The sequence below is a fragment of the Prosopis cineraria genome, unplaced genomic scaffold (assembly GCF_029017545.1).
Source record: "Prosopis cineraria cultivar Desert tree isolate PC_DT_omini unplaced genomic scaffold, ASM2901754v1 PC11, whole genome shotgun sequence".
In the NCBI taxonomy this organism is placed as follows: domain Eukaryota; kingdom Viridiplantae; phylum Streptophyta; class Magnoliopsida; order Fabales; family Fabaceae; genus Prosopis; species Prosopis cineraria.
In genome coordinates this window covers 6,778,884-6,792,697 of record NW_026555342.1, presented here as the reverse complement: position 1 = coordinate 6,792,697, position 13,814 = coordinate 6,778,884, and the positions used below count along the sequence as shown (strand labels likewise).

Here is a 13,814-nt window from a genome sequence, read left to right as displayed (position 1 = left end):
CTGTACGCTAGGGGTTGGCTGCTGAGGACAAATGATCTAACACAGCAATAGTAATATTGTGCTGTGAGCTCCCTAATATATTACATCAATTTCTCAAATCCTTCCTACAATATTTCTAACTACAAACTAAAACCAACATTTTCCTACAATCATCCCTACCACAATTCAAGACCATAGAGACAACCTTACAAGTTGTGGGATCAGGTTTTAATATATTAATGGAAATAAAGAAATTATCACATCAAAAATTGAATTGATCAGGTTTGCATTGCTGAAGATACCCAAAAAAGGTCATTATGTGATGGCAAAGACTGCACAAAAAAATGACATAAAAGATTTCGTTTAGAACTCGACGTAAAATATGCAATTGAGGACAAAAGGACAGATCAAATAAAGCTCATTTACTCAACATAATCTATAAATAAGGATAACATGCATTGACATCGAAAAACCAAGTACCATTAGATAAAGAAACGATAGAAATATTACAAATATAACGACATTATCAAAGCCATGAACACCCAAAATTTCCTCGTCAAGAGATGAAACCAATCCACAAAGGCACCGGTGATAGATGATAGGCCTGAACACTAATCTCCCTTTTTCCTGAAAGAGCATCCTTCTGTTAACCGAGCTCGGCCACCAGTTGGCTGGCACAATACCGTCTGGCAATTCCCACAGACAACGACTGTTTGCGAGTGGCTAAATACGGTGGTTCTGCAGGCACAAAATGTTCTACCTTAAGACCAAAAGTTCAAATCAAGCTTCTTTTTTTTTAACCATTTGCAGAAACTAAAACAACCAATAATTCAACTGCAGGAAAATTACACTTGAAAGACATGTATATTGGAGTAACTTACATATTGAAGCAACCTTGACATTTGACGTCCTACATAAATTCAAAATCAAAATAATTAATCAAAAATAGAGTATAATAGCAGCAACGATACTACAAAGGGGACAGAATAAATCTACATAAAGCACCGTTGTATGTAACAAACGCCCGTAAACTATACATACCAGGGTGCATTTTGTTTAAATGTAACTTGATAAATAAAATCGTGCCTGAATAAAGCAACTCTTTTTTCAAATAATCGGTCTTCAATAGACGAAGGAAGTAATTACCATGAAGAACGAATTCGGGGATTGAACGAGACGCTTAAGCTTGTGCTTCCTCTTTTCGATCTCGGCCGGAGGATTCAGCAAATCGATATCGTTCTGGAGAACCTGTAAACGCCGATGATCACATCAGAACCGCCAAACAGAGGTCCGAGAGAACACAAACGAAGATAGAAAGTCCAATTCTAGAAAAAGACCGAGAAGTGAATAAAGCAAAAGCAACAAGGCTCACCATTGTTGATCTCTCGGCAAAGATCGCAAGCCCCAAAAACTCGAGAGGAGAATGAAACGGTGCGACTGCGATAGTGGCGGTAGCTAAATGCAGCAGCACGAGGTCGCCCCAATGGAAGTGTATATAAAGGAGAATGAGAGTGGACAATGGCCGTTGGATCGTCTTGATAACTTAGATCTCAGCCTTGCGTCTGGTCATCATTGGTAATTCCAGCGTCTAGGGCAACACTGGCTCGCAGTTGGATTGACTTTTTCGCCCCTAGTGGAGAGCCCAAATTAGGTCCCGTTACATATTAATATTATCTCATCTCAATTATTTGTTGGCCAACAATGTCATCTCATAAATCTTAATTATATATATATATATATATATATCATTATTTCTGGTCATCGTTGGTAATTCCAGGTGAATGGCATCAGCTCATGTCGTCACACGACATTTATTTTAGTTAAGGCAAGATTTACGTACTTAATTTTATATACATGTGATATTTTTCTCTAATCAAATCTATTCATGTAAATTTTAATATGTTAATAATGTTAATAACAAAAATTTGTTATAGAATAAATAATTTATAAAAAATACTTATGCCTTGATTTAATTAAAAATAAGTATTTTGAATATATAAAATTGAGTATATAATTTTTTTTCCCCTCTACTTACTCTTAAACACAATTATTGAATTAGAATTAGAAGTGTCTGATAAGTATTGTGACTGCTTTTAAAAAGTTCCACATAAGAATTCACATATCTAACTATCTAACTAGTATACATAAATATAATACACTCAGGATTAGCACATAAGAGCAGCCACGGATACGTTGGGCTTCCTAATAGGCCACCATGAATGCAAGGCCGGGAACAAGCCCAACGGACTCACAGACAAGAAGCAACATTCCTACAGGCAGCTTTCAGGGCGGACCCAAGCGGAGGCGGTGCCGGCTGCGTTGTTGCAGAGAGCCTGAGCTTCTTGCTCCTTGTAGGTGAGGTTGACATCCTCCATCCTCAGAGAGTAGCAAGGGTGCTTGGAGCTGCAATCAAATTTCACAGCAACTTCTGATGCTGACGTTCCCGGAATGTTCTTGTACTTGACGTCCCCGATCTTGATCCCCGAAGCCTGATTACGCAACAGAATTTAAAACCAGATTTAGGTCTCAAAAGTTAAAGTGATTGAGAGACTGACCTGACCGGGGCAGTTGATGTTATCGGGGCAGTAATTCTGGTCGATGATGATAGGATTGTGCACGTCCAGCATGACTATGTTATGGAAAACGATTCTGTTCACAAAGCCATGGCTGGGCCTGCCCCATGACTTGATCCTCACTCCATTTTGAGTACCCGTCAGGTTAACCGCTTTAACTGTCACTCTTTGTACCCCAGGCTCCTCCATCTCCCTCCCTAAACTTCCAATGCTGCGCAAATTAATAGCCCACAGCTTACCTCATTAATAACTAAACTAGCAAGGCCGCATGCCAAGAATTTTGAAGATGTAAGGCGAAATTATTGTTGAGTTAGAGACTAAGTTGTTGAATTTTCAAATGAGCAAAGCCGTTTTTTCTTACTATATCATATTACATACAATTAAAAACGTAGTATTACTTAATTTCTAAAAAAAATAATCAATAGATTTCCTAAAGCTAGAGACCAATTCATGGTCTCATGCCAATCTCAAATACGTACCCCTTGTAATATCTTAATCTTTCAATAATGATTGATTTAATTTGTTATTTTTTAATGATTATTAAATTCTATATAAAATGGCAAGCACTTTTTTAAATAAAAATGAAAGACATCATATAAAAAAAAAAAGAAAGACATTTTGATATTTTACGTTACTTAAACCATACAATTTTGTATATAATTTTTAAAAGAAAAATACTCAAAAATTATGCATTGTGTATTTATATTAAAAAATTGTTAGACATTCAAAACTGTGTTATTATCAAAATATTTTATGTAGGATATAATTATATAAAAAAATTATTAGAAAATTGACACATTACAAGAAATAATTTAAAGGTGGGATACCAGAGCCCCACCATCAAATAATCAATATCAATAATCAACAATATATTTATATATATACAGAGACCACGTACCTAATTCCATGACCTGGTCCGCAAGCCACGTGTTCAATCCTGAGGTCCGACGTGCCCGGTCCGACGGAAACACAGTCGTCGCCGGTGCGAATTTCGGAGTGGAGGATGATGACGTCGGATGAATACTGAACGTGAATGCCGTCGGTGTTGGGGCTGTTTTCGGCGGCCACCACGCTGACGTGTTTCACTCTAACCTTGCGGCACCCATTGAAGGCTATATGGAACACTTGGCTGTCGCGCGAGGTCAAGCTCTTAATGCGAATGTTCTTGGAATTGCTAAATCCCAGTGTCTGCACACACAAAAGATCACATTGCTACATTTTCTCCTTCGTTCGATGTAATTAATTAGTTACATTCGTTGAACATGAACAGCCAGTAACATGCATGTGAGCGACTAATCAACATTTTTAAATGAAAAAACATGAATTAAGTGATTTAAAGAGAGTTTTTAAAACTGTTTTAAATTGTCATAATCATGAAAAAAAGAAAGGCATTCTGATTCCTCAAGTTGAAAATATTGCAGGGGAAGAACCAAATGTCTGCAGACGAACACACACAGTTTTCTGGACTCCCCGTTTGGATGCCGAGAAAATCAATGATTAGTCAAAGTAGCAAGGGGAGACTCACCGTGGCTCCTGGAGGACAAATTCCACCGGAGTTCTTGCATTCCCACAGGCTGGCCCCTCGACCATCGAGAACTCCGCCGTGGATGGAAACACCGTCGACAAGCTCAAACAGCAGCCAGTACTCTTCGTGGACGCTCCGGTAATCGGAAGGAGCAAGGAGCGTGCCGTCGATGATTATGGAGATGGCCTTGTTGCGGCATTGCCCTCGGAACCGAGCATGGCCCACCAGGAACTCCCCCGGCGGGACATATATGGCGGAAGGATGAGGAGAACGGCAAGCCTGGGCCCATGCAGCGAGGAAGGCGTCGGTGGAGTCGGACTCACCGGAGGGATGGGCTCCAAAACTGACGACGTTGAAGGTGGGGTGAGGCTTTTCGGAAAAGGCGAAGGCAAAGAAGATGGAGAAGAAGGAGAGGAGCAACGGTGATGGAGGAGGAAGAAGGTGAAAATGATGAGAAGTTTGTGGCATTTTGAGAAGTGAAGAGGAAGAAGGTGGTGGTGGAGAAGATCAGTGGGAGTTAATTAATTAATAAACTGATGAGAGAAAGTGTATGGTTCGAGAGAGAAATTGCAGGTACTTATAGGTTAGAGAGAGGGTGAAGTGGAGAGAGTAGTGGAGAGGTTATAGTTTTTGTTGTAATAACGATGCTTCGCATAATTCAGTAATTAAATTAAATTAAATTAAAGCGAAGGAAAAGCGGCACGCAACTTTGGAGTTTTGCTTCAAGGAAGTGCCCTTTGCATGCTCGTCCCTTTGATTATATAATTGCCTCTTGCATGTCTTTCTCGCGTCTAATCAGACAATTATACTCCCTTTGCTCCTATTTACAGGATGGTAAGAAAATATATGTTTTTCTATTTATAAATTACCTTATTAAATTTTTATCATAAAATTTCTCATATGTCTTTCACAGAATGCTGGAAATAAAAAATATAATATTAATGTATATATATTTAATAAAAATAAAGTTAAGAAATTATTAAATTTTTAGATAAAGTTAATGAGTTTTAAAGTCTTCTTTAATTATAATAAAACATGTTAAAAGTGATTTATAAATAAAATTAGAGTAATAAATGTTACTTGTATCATATAATAAGAGTTAATAACATTTATTTCATTAATACAAAATTACATTTAATGCATGATTAATTCATTGGATCAAACTCGTTCCATAAGTATATATTTATAATTATTGTTATATATATTCTCTCTCGAAGGAGCTAGAGAGACCATTTATCTTTTTTTGTTTTAATTTGTGTCCGTTACTTATAGTAAGTATAAAGTGAGATGTGAATGCCATGGTGAAAATAAGATTTTCAAATCATGTATATACTGATGTGATAAAATTAAAAATCACCTAGAGAAATATTAGTCTTGAGAAAATTTGACATATATCTAATTATATTATTATAATTATTTTTTTCTTTTGCCCATGGCTATATGCTTCAATATTGTTGCTGATGACTGGGCATTAATCAAATACTAATTCTTATGTTCCCGCGTTCTACGTGATTAACAGTTATAGGCATGTGGATTCTCATCTCATCTTACGTCCAGCGACGTATCATCATTAGGGATAGAGGGGGCAACTGCCCCCACTAAAAAAATAAATATTTTATCTAAGTTTTAGTTAAAACTACACTTGCCCTCCTTTTAAAATTATTGTTGTCCCCCATAAAAATTAATTGCCTCACACTCTCTTTAAAATTATCAAGCATACATATTTAAAAATATTTTTTACTCATATTTATTATAAAAATAAATTTATGATGCAAATGACATTAATATATATTTTTAAAATTATTATAACTTTTATTTATATATTATTTTCATTAATATTTAGAATTATATTTTCTTCAAAATAATTAATATTTATATTTAGTATAAATTTTGCCCCCTCTAATAAAATTTTCTCAATCCGTCACTGCTTACGTCGTCTTTCTCATGAAACATTGCCACGAAATTAACATAACTGATTTAATATTGAGCCATTTATACGTAATTAGTGGACAGTCTTGTCTTTGCTTAATCAGTCTCTGCAAAACAATCACGATTTATTGCAATAAGCGAATAACCATTGTTTAGATTATGCGTGTTATTTAATTACTTGTGTGAAGCTCCACACTCTTTTAACATATGTGCAGTGTTATAGGATTAATGGTAGGAGACGATCAAATAAATTTCCTGGAAATAATCAAGGCCTTTCTCTTTTGGTCCCCTTTAAAGTTTTGGTTTTATAAACTGAAATAACGATCATATTTATGTAATTTCACTGTTTTTTACTTTTGGTTTTATAAATTTTTTTATAGTATTTTCAATCTTTATAGAGGTTAAAAACACTAAAAAAGCTGAAACTGTATAGGGACCTAAAAAATAATCATCACCCAATATTTTTGAAATTTTAAAGATGGAAAACATTGATAAAAAACTATGAGAGACTAAAAATAAAATTTGATAAAACTCTAAAGACTAATGATTGTATTTTTTTTCTATATATAAAGCCCATTTTTGTACAAAAAATGCAAGTTTAATTTACTATGGAACTTGAAAGGGAGAATCACATCTAAGGACCTTTTAAAAGAATTATTCACAAACAATAGCCAAAAAAAATTACTATTTTAAAAAAACAAGTCGCTATTATCATTATAACAATAAATAATTTTATAAAGTTCTTCAATGTGATTCTTCCAACCTAAAAAAATACAACATAGTTCTAAAAGAATGAAATGTTAGAATACAAAAATAAATGTCTTTGGTTATATTATATGCTTGTTTGGAATTGGATCCTCTCTCAATACATTCTTCTATACTCAAGCATATCCATCCATTTAATTATTTGTTTAATTTAATGGTGTCAGATAGTTAATTATCATTTAATGATCATCATAAATAAGCATTATAAATTTATTTTTAAAAGCATTTAAGTGATAGTAGTGAATAATTTATTTATTTTAATGCCACAATTAGCAATTTGACACAATTAAATTGAGTGAATAATTAAATGGATGCATATAATGAGGTATGGAGAGATATATCATGAAAGGATATGGGGAAAATTCAGATCCATGCTTATTCACGTAATGCGTTATATGCATTTGCTTTAATTTCATCAGCAATCCAAATGGATTCAATATTGCTGCTTTTACACGTAACACAGGCGTTTGCTCTTGCGGACAAGGTCTGCATGTGAGAAAGTCGCATGGTTCGAACAAAGCTGTGCGGAGAAACTACTGAGAACCCTCATACCATGGTAGCACTTCAACGTTGACCGGAATAAACTGCTCGAGTTCAACTCTAACTCTGAGAATATATTAAGTGGAGTCACGTCACAACTCATGCACCCTACTTTTCATTGATATCATTGACTGTGGGAATTTCTCACGCGGTATACCATTGACCGTGAGAACACCGCTGAATTCGGGCTCGCAACATTCACGTAATGCAGGAGGGTATAAAAAATCTCGACTTTTTGCTCCCAAGGTTTAAAATTGCAAGCATTCATTTAGTCAGTTTTCTCTCTCTCACAGTGGCTGAAGTTTCTTAGCTTGTGTGTTCCATTCATCAGTTTTACATTTGAAGTCATCAAAGTTCCATGACCATCCCTGACATTAATAAATTAAATAAATAGAGTACTTCTTGTATGTATATATATTACTCCTCTCGTACTATTTACAATGTAGAGGTTAATTCCATTTATAAAATATTTTATTATTTTTTAGTTTATTTTATCTTTATGCCTCTATTAAAGTTTATGAAAAATAATTCTTCTTGTCTTTGTCAGGTGATATTGGTAGAAACATGTTATACAGAATTAATAAAATTTAAAATTTTCATTAATTCTAGTAAAACAAATTAAAAGTAAAAGTAAAATACAAATAGGATCAAAGAGAATATGAGATTTCAAATGAGGATATTACATCATTAAAGAACCCCATTCACAATACATAGATTTTATGAGGCTTATTAAGAATAGTTTTTATCTGTGAACAATTTTCTTGAGAGGTTTTAGGTTATTCCTTGAGGGGTCTTTGGATGCGATTCTCTCTAAGACCTCTCAATAAAATTATTCACAAATAAAGATCAGTATAGAATGGATTATTATTAAAATAAAAATATGATCTATTTTTTTTTTAAATGAAACTTGTTGTTAGTCATCGTCTGTGAATAATTTCATTGAGAAGTCCTTAGACCAATACGAAACGGATTATTGTTGAAATAAAAACATAACATGTTTTTTCTTAAATAAAATTTATTGTTAATTTTTATCTGTAAATAATTTTTTTAAAAAGTTTTTAGATGTGATTCTCCTTTAAAGAGAGAGGGGAAAAAAAAAAAAGAGCTATCTACAGGCTGTAGGACCAAATCAATCACATATTATTCAACCAATGCCTTTGCGCTGGACCAGGAAAAATGCAAAAATTGTGCCTTCACACACTAATAATTGCGGTTGCTGAAAATTTTATACCCCTTTTAAACTAGGATATAAAATATTGACAATTAATTTACTATTTTAAAAAATATTAGTTAAAATCTAATTTTTTTAATTTTACAGATGTTTAGTTATACTTTTATTAAATATCATATATAAGTATTTTTATAATGACAATTAAAATTTTAGTGCATCATTTTTTTAAGAGTAATACAACAACAACAACAAGCCTTTATCTCACTAGGTGGGGTCGACTACATGGATTACAAGACGCCATTGTACTCTATCATTTATCAAGCTTTTAAGAATATTATTAATTAAGAGATCGCGTTCAACAACTTTCAAGAGTGTTCTCTTAGGCCTTCCTCTACCTCTCTTAATCGGATTCAAAGTTATATATTCCACTCTTCTCACTGGTGCCTCCCTTGGTCTTCTTTGTACATGCCCAAACCATCTCAACCAATTTTCTATCATTTTTTCCTCAACAGATGCCACCCTCACTTTTTCGCGTATGTGCTCATTTCGAATTTTATCTTTACGTGTATGTCCGCACATTCATTGTAACATTCTCATCTCTGCTACTCCAACTTTATGCTCTTGCTGTCCCGTTAGAGCCCAACATTCACTACTATATAACATTGTAGGTCTGATAGCAGTGCGATAAAACTTTCCTTTAAGTTTATTAGGCACCTTACGGTCGCAAATAACTCCTTTAGATTTTCTCCAATTAAACTACCCAACTTGAATTCTATGTGAAATATCTCCACTGATTTCGCCATCATTTTAAATAATGGCCCCCAAATATCTAAACTTTTCCACTTGAGGTATAATTTGATCTCCCAATTTCACTTTCAAATTATTGTCGAATAGTCCTTTACCAAATTTACAATATAAATATTCCGTCTTACTTCTACTCAGACGAAAACCTTTCGACTCCAATGTCCTCCTCCATAACTCAAGTTTGCAATTAACCTTTGAACTATATCATCCGCGAAGAGCATACATTTTAGAATTTCCTCTTGAATATGTTCCATCAAAACATTTAAGATCAAGTTGAACAAATAAGAACTCAGAGATGATCCCTGATGTAGTCCAATCTTTATAGGAAAATCCTTTGTTTGACCACTAGGCGTTCTTATACTAGTTTTTACCCCCTCATACATATCTTGTATGGTTTTAATATAAGCAATCCGTACTCCCTTTTTTTCCTACACTCTCCAAAGCACTTCTCTTGGTATACGGTCATAAGCTTTTTCCAAATCAATAAAAACTATGTGTAGATCTTTATCTTTACAATGATACTTTTTCATTAATCCCCTTAGTAGATAAATCGCCTCTGTAGTTTATCTACCTGGCATAAAACCAAACTGATTCTCAAAAATACTTGTCTCCAATCTCAACCTGTGCTCAATTACTTTCTCCCACAATTTTATTGTGTGGCTCATGAGTTTAATCCCTCTATAGTTAGTACAATTCTGAATATCTCCTTTATTTTTATAAATAAGAATTAATGTACTTCTTCTTCACTCATCAGGCATTTTCTTGGACCGTAAAATCACATTAAATAACTTAGTTAACGATCTCACCCCTTCTTCACCTAAACATTTCCACACTTTGATAGATATACAATCAGGTCCGTTGGCTCTACCATTTGTCATTTTCTTAAGAGCTTCCTTTACCTCCTTATCACTTATTATTCGATAGAATGACAAATTTTGTTCTCTTTCACTAGTTACTAAATCCTCCAAGTTACGAGATGAACCCTCTCTATGATTGAAAAGTTTAGAAAAGTAAGTCTCTCATCTATTTTTAATTTCATCATCTGTAATTAAAATTCTTCCCTCTTCATCCTTAATACACCTTACCTGTTCTAGATCTTTTGATTTTCTTTTCCTACTCTTGGCAATCTTATAAATATTTCGCTCTCCTTCCTTCGTCTCAAGGCTCTTATAAAATTATTCAAAAGCTTTAGAACGAGCTTCACCCACAGCTCTCTTAGTTTCCTTCTTAGCCATGCGGTACCTCTCCCAATTTTCCTCATTGTTATACAAATGTATAGCTTTAAAACAGTTCTTCTTATACTTGATTTTATCCTGTACACTATTATTCCACCACCAAGACTCCTTATCTCTCGGACCAGAACCTTTTGATTCTCCCAAAACTACTTTTGCAACCTCCCGTATCTTTTTAGCCATATCCTCTCATATGATGTTAGCACTTCCTTAAGATTCTCAAATTCCTTTATCCAAAAAATTTCGCTTGAAAATATCTTGCTCCTCACCTTTTAATTGCCACAACTTAATCCTTGGTGCTACTATTTGTCGACGTTTTTTGATTTTACTAATAATACACACATCAAGGACTAGGACCCTATGTTGTGTCGTTACAGTATCTCTGGGGATCACCTTGTAATTTTTACAAAGTCTTCTATCTGTGTTTCTAACCAAAAGAAAATCAATCTGTGACCTTGAGGCTCCACTTTTGTAAGTGATGAGATGCTCATCTCTCTTCTTGAAACAAGTGTTGGCTGTAACATCCCAATTTAAATTTTAATAGTTAATTTGGGTTAATAGAAATTTTAAAAATATTTAGAGGTAAGCAAATTAGTAGAAAATGATTATTAAATCTAACTTAAGATATGATTTTAAATTAAAATTAAAAAAATTTAATTAAAAAAATAATAATAATAAAATATTATTAAATTATTATTATAATAAAAAAAGAAAAGGTATAAAAAAAAGGAAAGAAGAAGAAGAAAAACGAGTTTACTTTCGGCGCCGCGTGCTGCAATCATTACATATATATTATAATAATAAAAAAAAGGGGAGAGAGAGGAAAGAAAAAATAAAAAAAATGTGGGACCCACTAAATTTTTATAAAAACTCACCCGTTTCCTTTCGTTTTTTCAATTCTTTTTCTGTGCGCAAGCTGAGGCAGAGAGAACACGAGTCGTTGATGCGAAAGATCTAAATTTTTAAGGTAAGAGTTTTTAATAGAATATTTACGGAGTGATTTTAAGCTTTTCAAGACTAAATAAGTGTTCTAAAAATTTTTCTTAGTTATCCTTCTTCTTTGATTTCTGAGTTTCTAGTGGTAGAAAATTTAAGATCTGGAAGAGGGATGAATTTATGTTGAATAAATATAGTTTATGAGGTTGTTAGTAGCATAATAAATGTTCTAGAATATAAATTTGTTGATGGTCTTTGAATTTGTGGCTTATGGATCAAATTCTAAACTAGATCTGAAAATATATGTTGATTTGTTGAGATTTATATGATTATTTGGGATGAGAAATGAATTATTATGGCTATAGGATTATGATTCTAAGCTAGAGATTTAAATTTTAATTTTTTAATATTTTAGGTGCAAATTTATGAAATAAAAAGAAAATTTTGATAATAGAAATTAGTTTAGAAGTTGATTTTTAGATTATTAATGTTTATTGATGAGTAAAAGAGGAGTTAAAAATTTTACTTAATAGTATTAACTCTAGATTTGTATTAAGATTGAGATTAAGAATTATGTTATATTTTTAATGCTATTATTAGAATTATTTTATTAGTTTCAAAAATTGAAACTAATATTTATAAATAATATGTTATTTGTAGATTGTATTATTGGTAAAGATTGTGGTGGGAGAGAAATTATAAGAAATAATTTATTGAAAAAGTCACAAGGTAACCATGCTTTTAATTTGTGATTAGTGTTACTTCATGTTAATTGGGTGATTATTAAAAAAAATTATAAATTTTTGTAATATTGTATAATTGTGCAATATTATTATGAATTTGTTTGATAATTGTGGGAGGTGTTGGGAGACTTGCTATTATTATTGTATTCACGTGCCATGTGGTACGCCCCTATTGGAGCTCAATAGGTGGTTTGTAAGGGCTTAGGCTAATCTACCTTTGGTCGGATAATTTAGCACCGAGTGAGGGTTACCGCTTGAGGTTAATGGAGGGATATAAGAATGGTTATTTGTGTATATTGTAATATTTTTTATATTTTGTTGGAATTATATTATTTTTGGTTCCCACTTAGTAAGCACACACTTAACTGTTTGTACACACTATCATAAATTGGCTTTAGTTACTGGGACTTTTGAGTCTCATTATGTAGTTAACAATTTTCAGGAGAAGAGCTACAAGTGACACGTGGAGGAGTCCAAAGCATAGATTCACTGTCTCTTTTGGGTATTTGATTTATGATTTATAATGTGTTATATTGCCAATATTATGGCTTTTTGTTTATTGTCAATTATATGAATATATAAATGTAATCATGCCTTTCAAATTATTTCTATTTTTGGTACAATTTGAATGACTGTAATTTTAATATTTGGTTTACTTTGGATTGGTTAAAATGGCAAAGTTATAAGGCCAAATAACTGGCTTGTGTTGAAAATTGACTAAATTGCTTATTTTACTTGTTGGGAGTATAAGGATGGACAAATGTGATTTAGTTTACTTGTTGGGAGTATAAGAATAGACAATTGTGATTTAGCTTAATGGCATGTGGGAGGTAAAAATTTATCTGAAATGTTATATTGTGTGAGTTAAAGCCAATTATAAAATATTTTTATATTAAAATTATTGATATAAAAATGTGTTGGGTGGCTGTAACCCAACTATGGTTGAGTTAAATTATTTTAAAAAAAAAATTTAGTGTGTTACATTGGCAATCTTAAAATCATACGCCAATGAGAAATCAAGAAGAGTTTGTCTTTCATTGTTTAGCTCTCCAAAACCAAAACCACCATGCACCCTCGCATATTGACCAGCTTCCCTCCCGACATGCCCATTAAAGTCTCCTCCAATAAAAATCTTTTTACTCTGTGGTATGTGTCGAATCAACCCCTCCAGATCCTCCCAAAATAATTCCTTAAAACTGGCTTCTGTCCCGACTTGCGGTGCATAAGCGCTAACAATATTAACAGTCTCACGTCCAATTATCATTTCTGCTAACTTCTACAACGTTCTTCTTACACTCCTTATCTATAATGATGCCTACTCCATTGCGTGCACTTACTTTTCATGTATACCAAAGTTTGAAACCTTGAATATCCTTAGCTTCTTCTCCACGCTATTTTGTTTCTTGCAGGCAAAGGATATTGATTTTCCTTTGAATTATAACCCCTACAACCTCTACAGATTTACAATTCAATGTCTCAACATTCCAAATACTAAATCTAATTTTGCTCTCATGGACTAACTTCTTTAGCCGCGTACGTCCAGAATGACGCAGTAGCCCTTGCTCATTTAACACTACATCCGGGCGCCGACGCAACAGCTCTAACTCACTTATCACT

At 33.2% G+C, this 13,814-nt stretch overlaps 2 protein-coding genes across 2 annotated transcripts; both read right to left on the bottom strand.

Moving 5' to 3' along the window:
- Window positions 1-384: 384 nt before the first annotated feature.
- LOC129286724 (40S ribosomal protein S27-2) lies at window positions 385-1,508 on the bottom strand. The gene is made up of 4 exons (XM_054922732.1): window positions 1,352-1,508; window positions 1,126-1,227; window positions 861-889; window positions 385-717 (listed from the first exon to the last, which is right to left on the bottom strand). The coding sequence occupies exons 1-4, from the start codon at window positions 1,352-1,354 to the stop codon at window positions 591-593; spliced, it is 261 nt and encodes an 86-aa protein (XP_054778707.1). The 5' UTR covers window positions 1,355-1,508; the 3' UTR covers window positions 385-590.
- Window positions 1,509-2,053: 545 nt separating this feature from the next.
- LOC129287296 (polygalacturonase-like) lies at window positions 2,054-4,604 on the bottom strand. Its single transcript, XM_054923511.1, has 4 exons — window positions 4,078-4,604; window positions 3,451-3,740; window positions 2,535-2,763; window positions 2,054-2,468 (listed from the first exon to the last, which is right to left on the bottom strand). The coding sequence occupies exons 1-4, from the start codon at window positions 4,543-4,545 to the stop codon at window positions 2,250-2,252; spliced, it is 1,206 nt and encodes a 401-aa protein (XP_054779486.1). The 5' UTR covers window positions 4,546-4,604; the 3' UTR covers window positions 2,054-2,249.
- Between the last annotated feature and the right edge of the window lie 9,210 nt (window positions 4,605-13,814).

Bases quoted from the DNA above. Each gene is read 5' to 3' on its own strand.
- LOC129287296 (XM_054923511.1), bottom strand. From the start codon at position 4,545: ATGCCACAAACTTCTCATCATTTTCACCTTCTTCCTCCTCCATCACCG. The intron at 3,741-4,077 runs GTGAGTCTCCCC...TTGTGTGTGCAG, and splicing joins TTTGTCCTCCAGGAGCCACG to ACACTGGGATTTAGCAATTC. The intron at 2,469-2,534 runs GTCAGTCTCTCA...TTGCGTAATCAG, and splicing joins ACATCAACTGCCCCGGTCAG to GCTTCGGGGATCAAGATCGG.
- LOC129286724 (XM_054922732.1), bottom strand. The intron at 890-1,125 runs GTAATTACTTCC...GAATTTATGTAG, and splicing joins CCCCGAATTCGTTCTTCATG to GACGTCAAATGTCAAGGTTG. The intron at 718-860 runs GTAAGTTACTCC...TTGTGCCTGCAG, and splicing joins TGTCAAGGTTGCTTCAATAT to AACCACCGTATTTAGCCACT.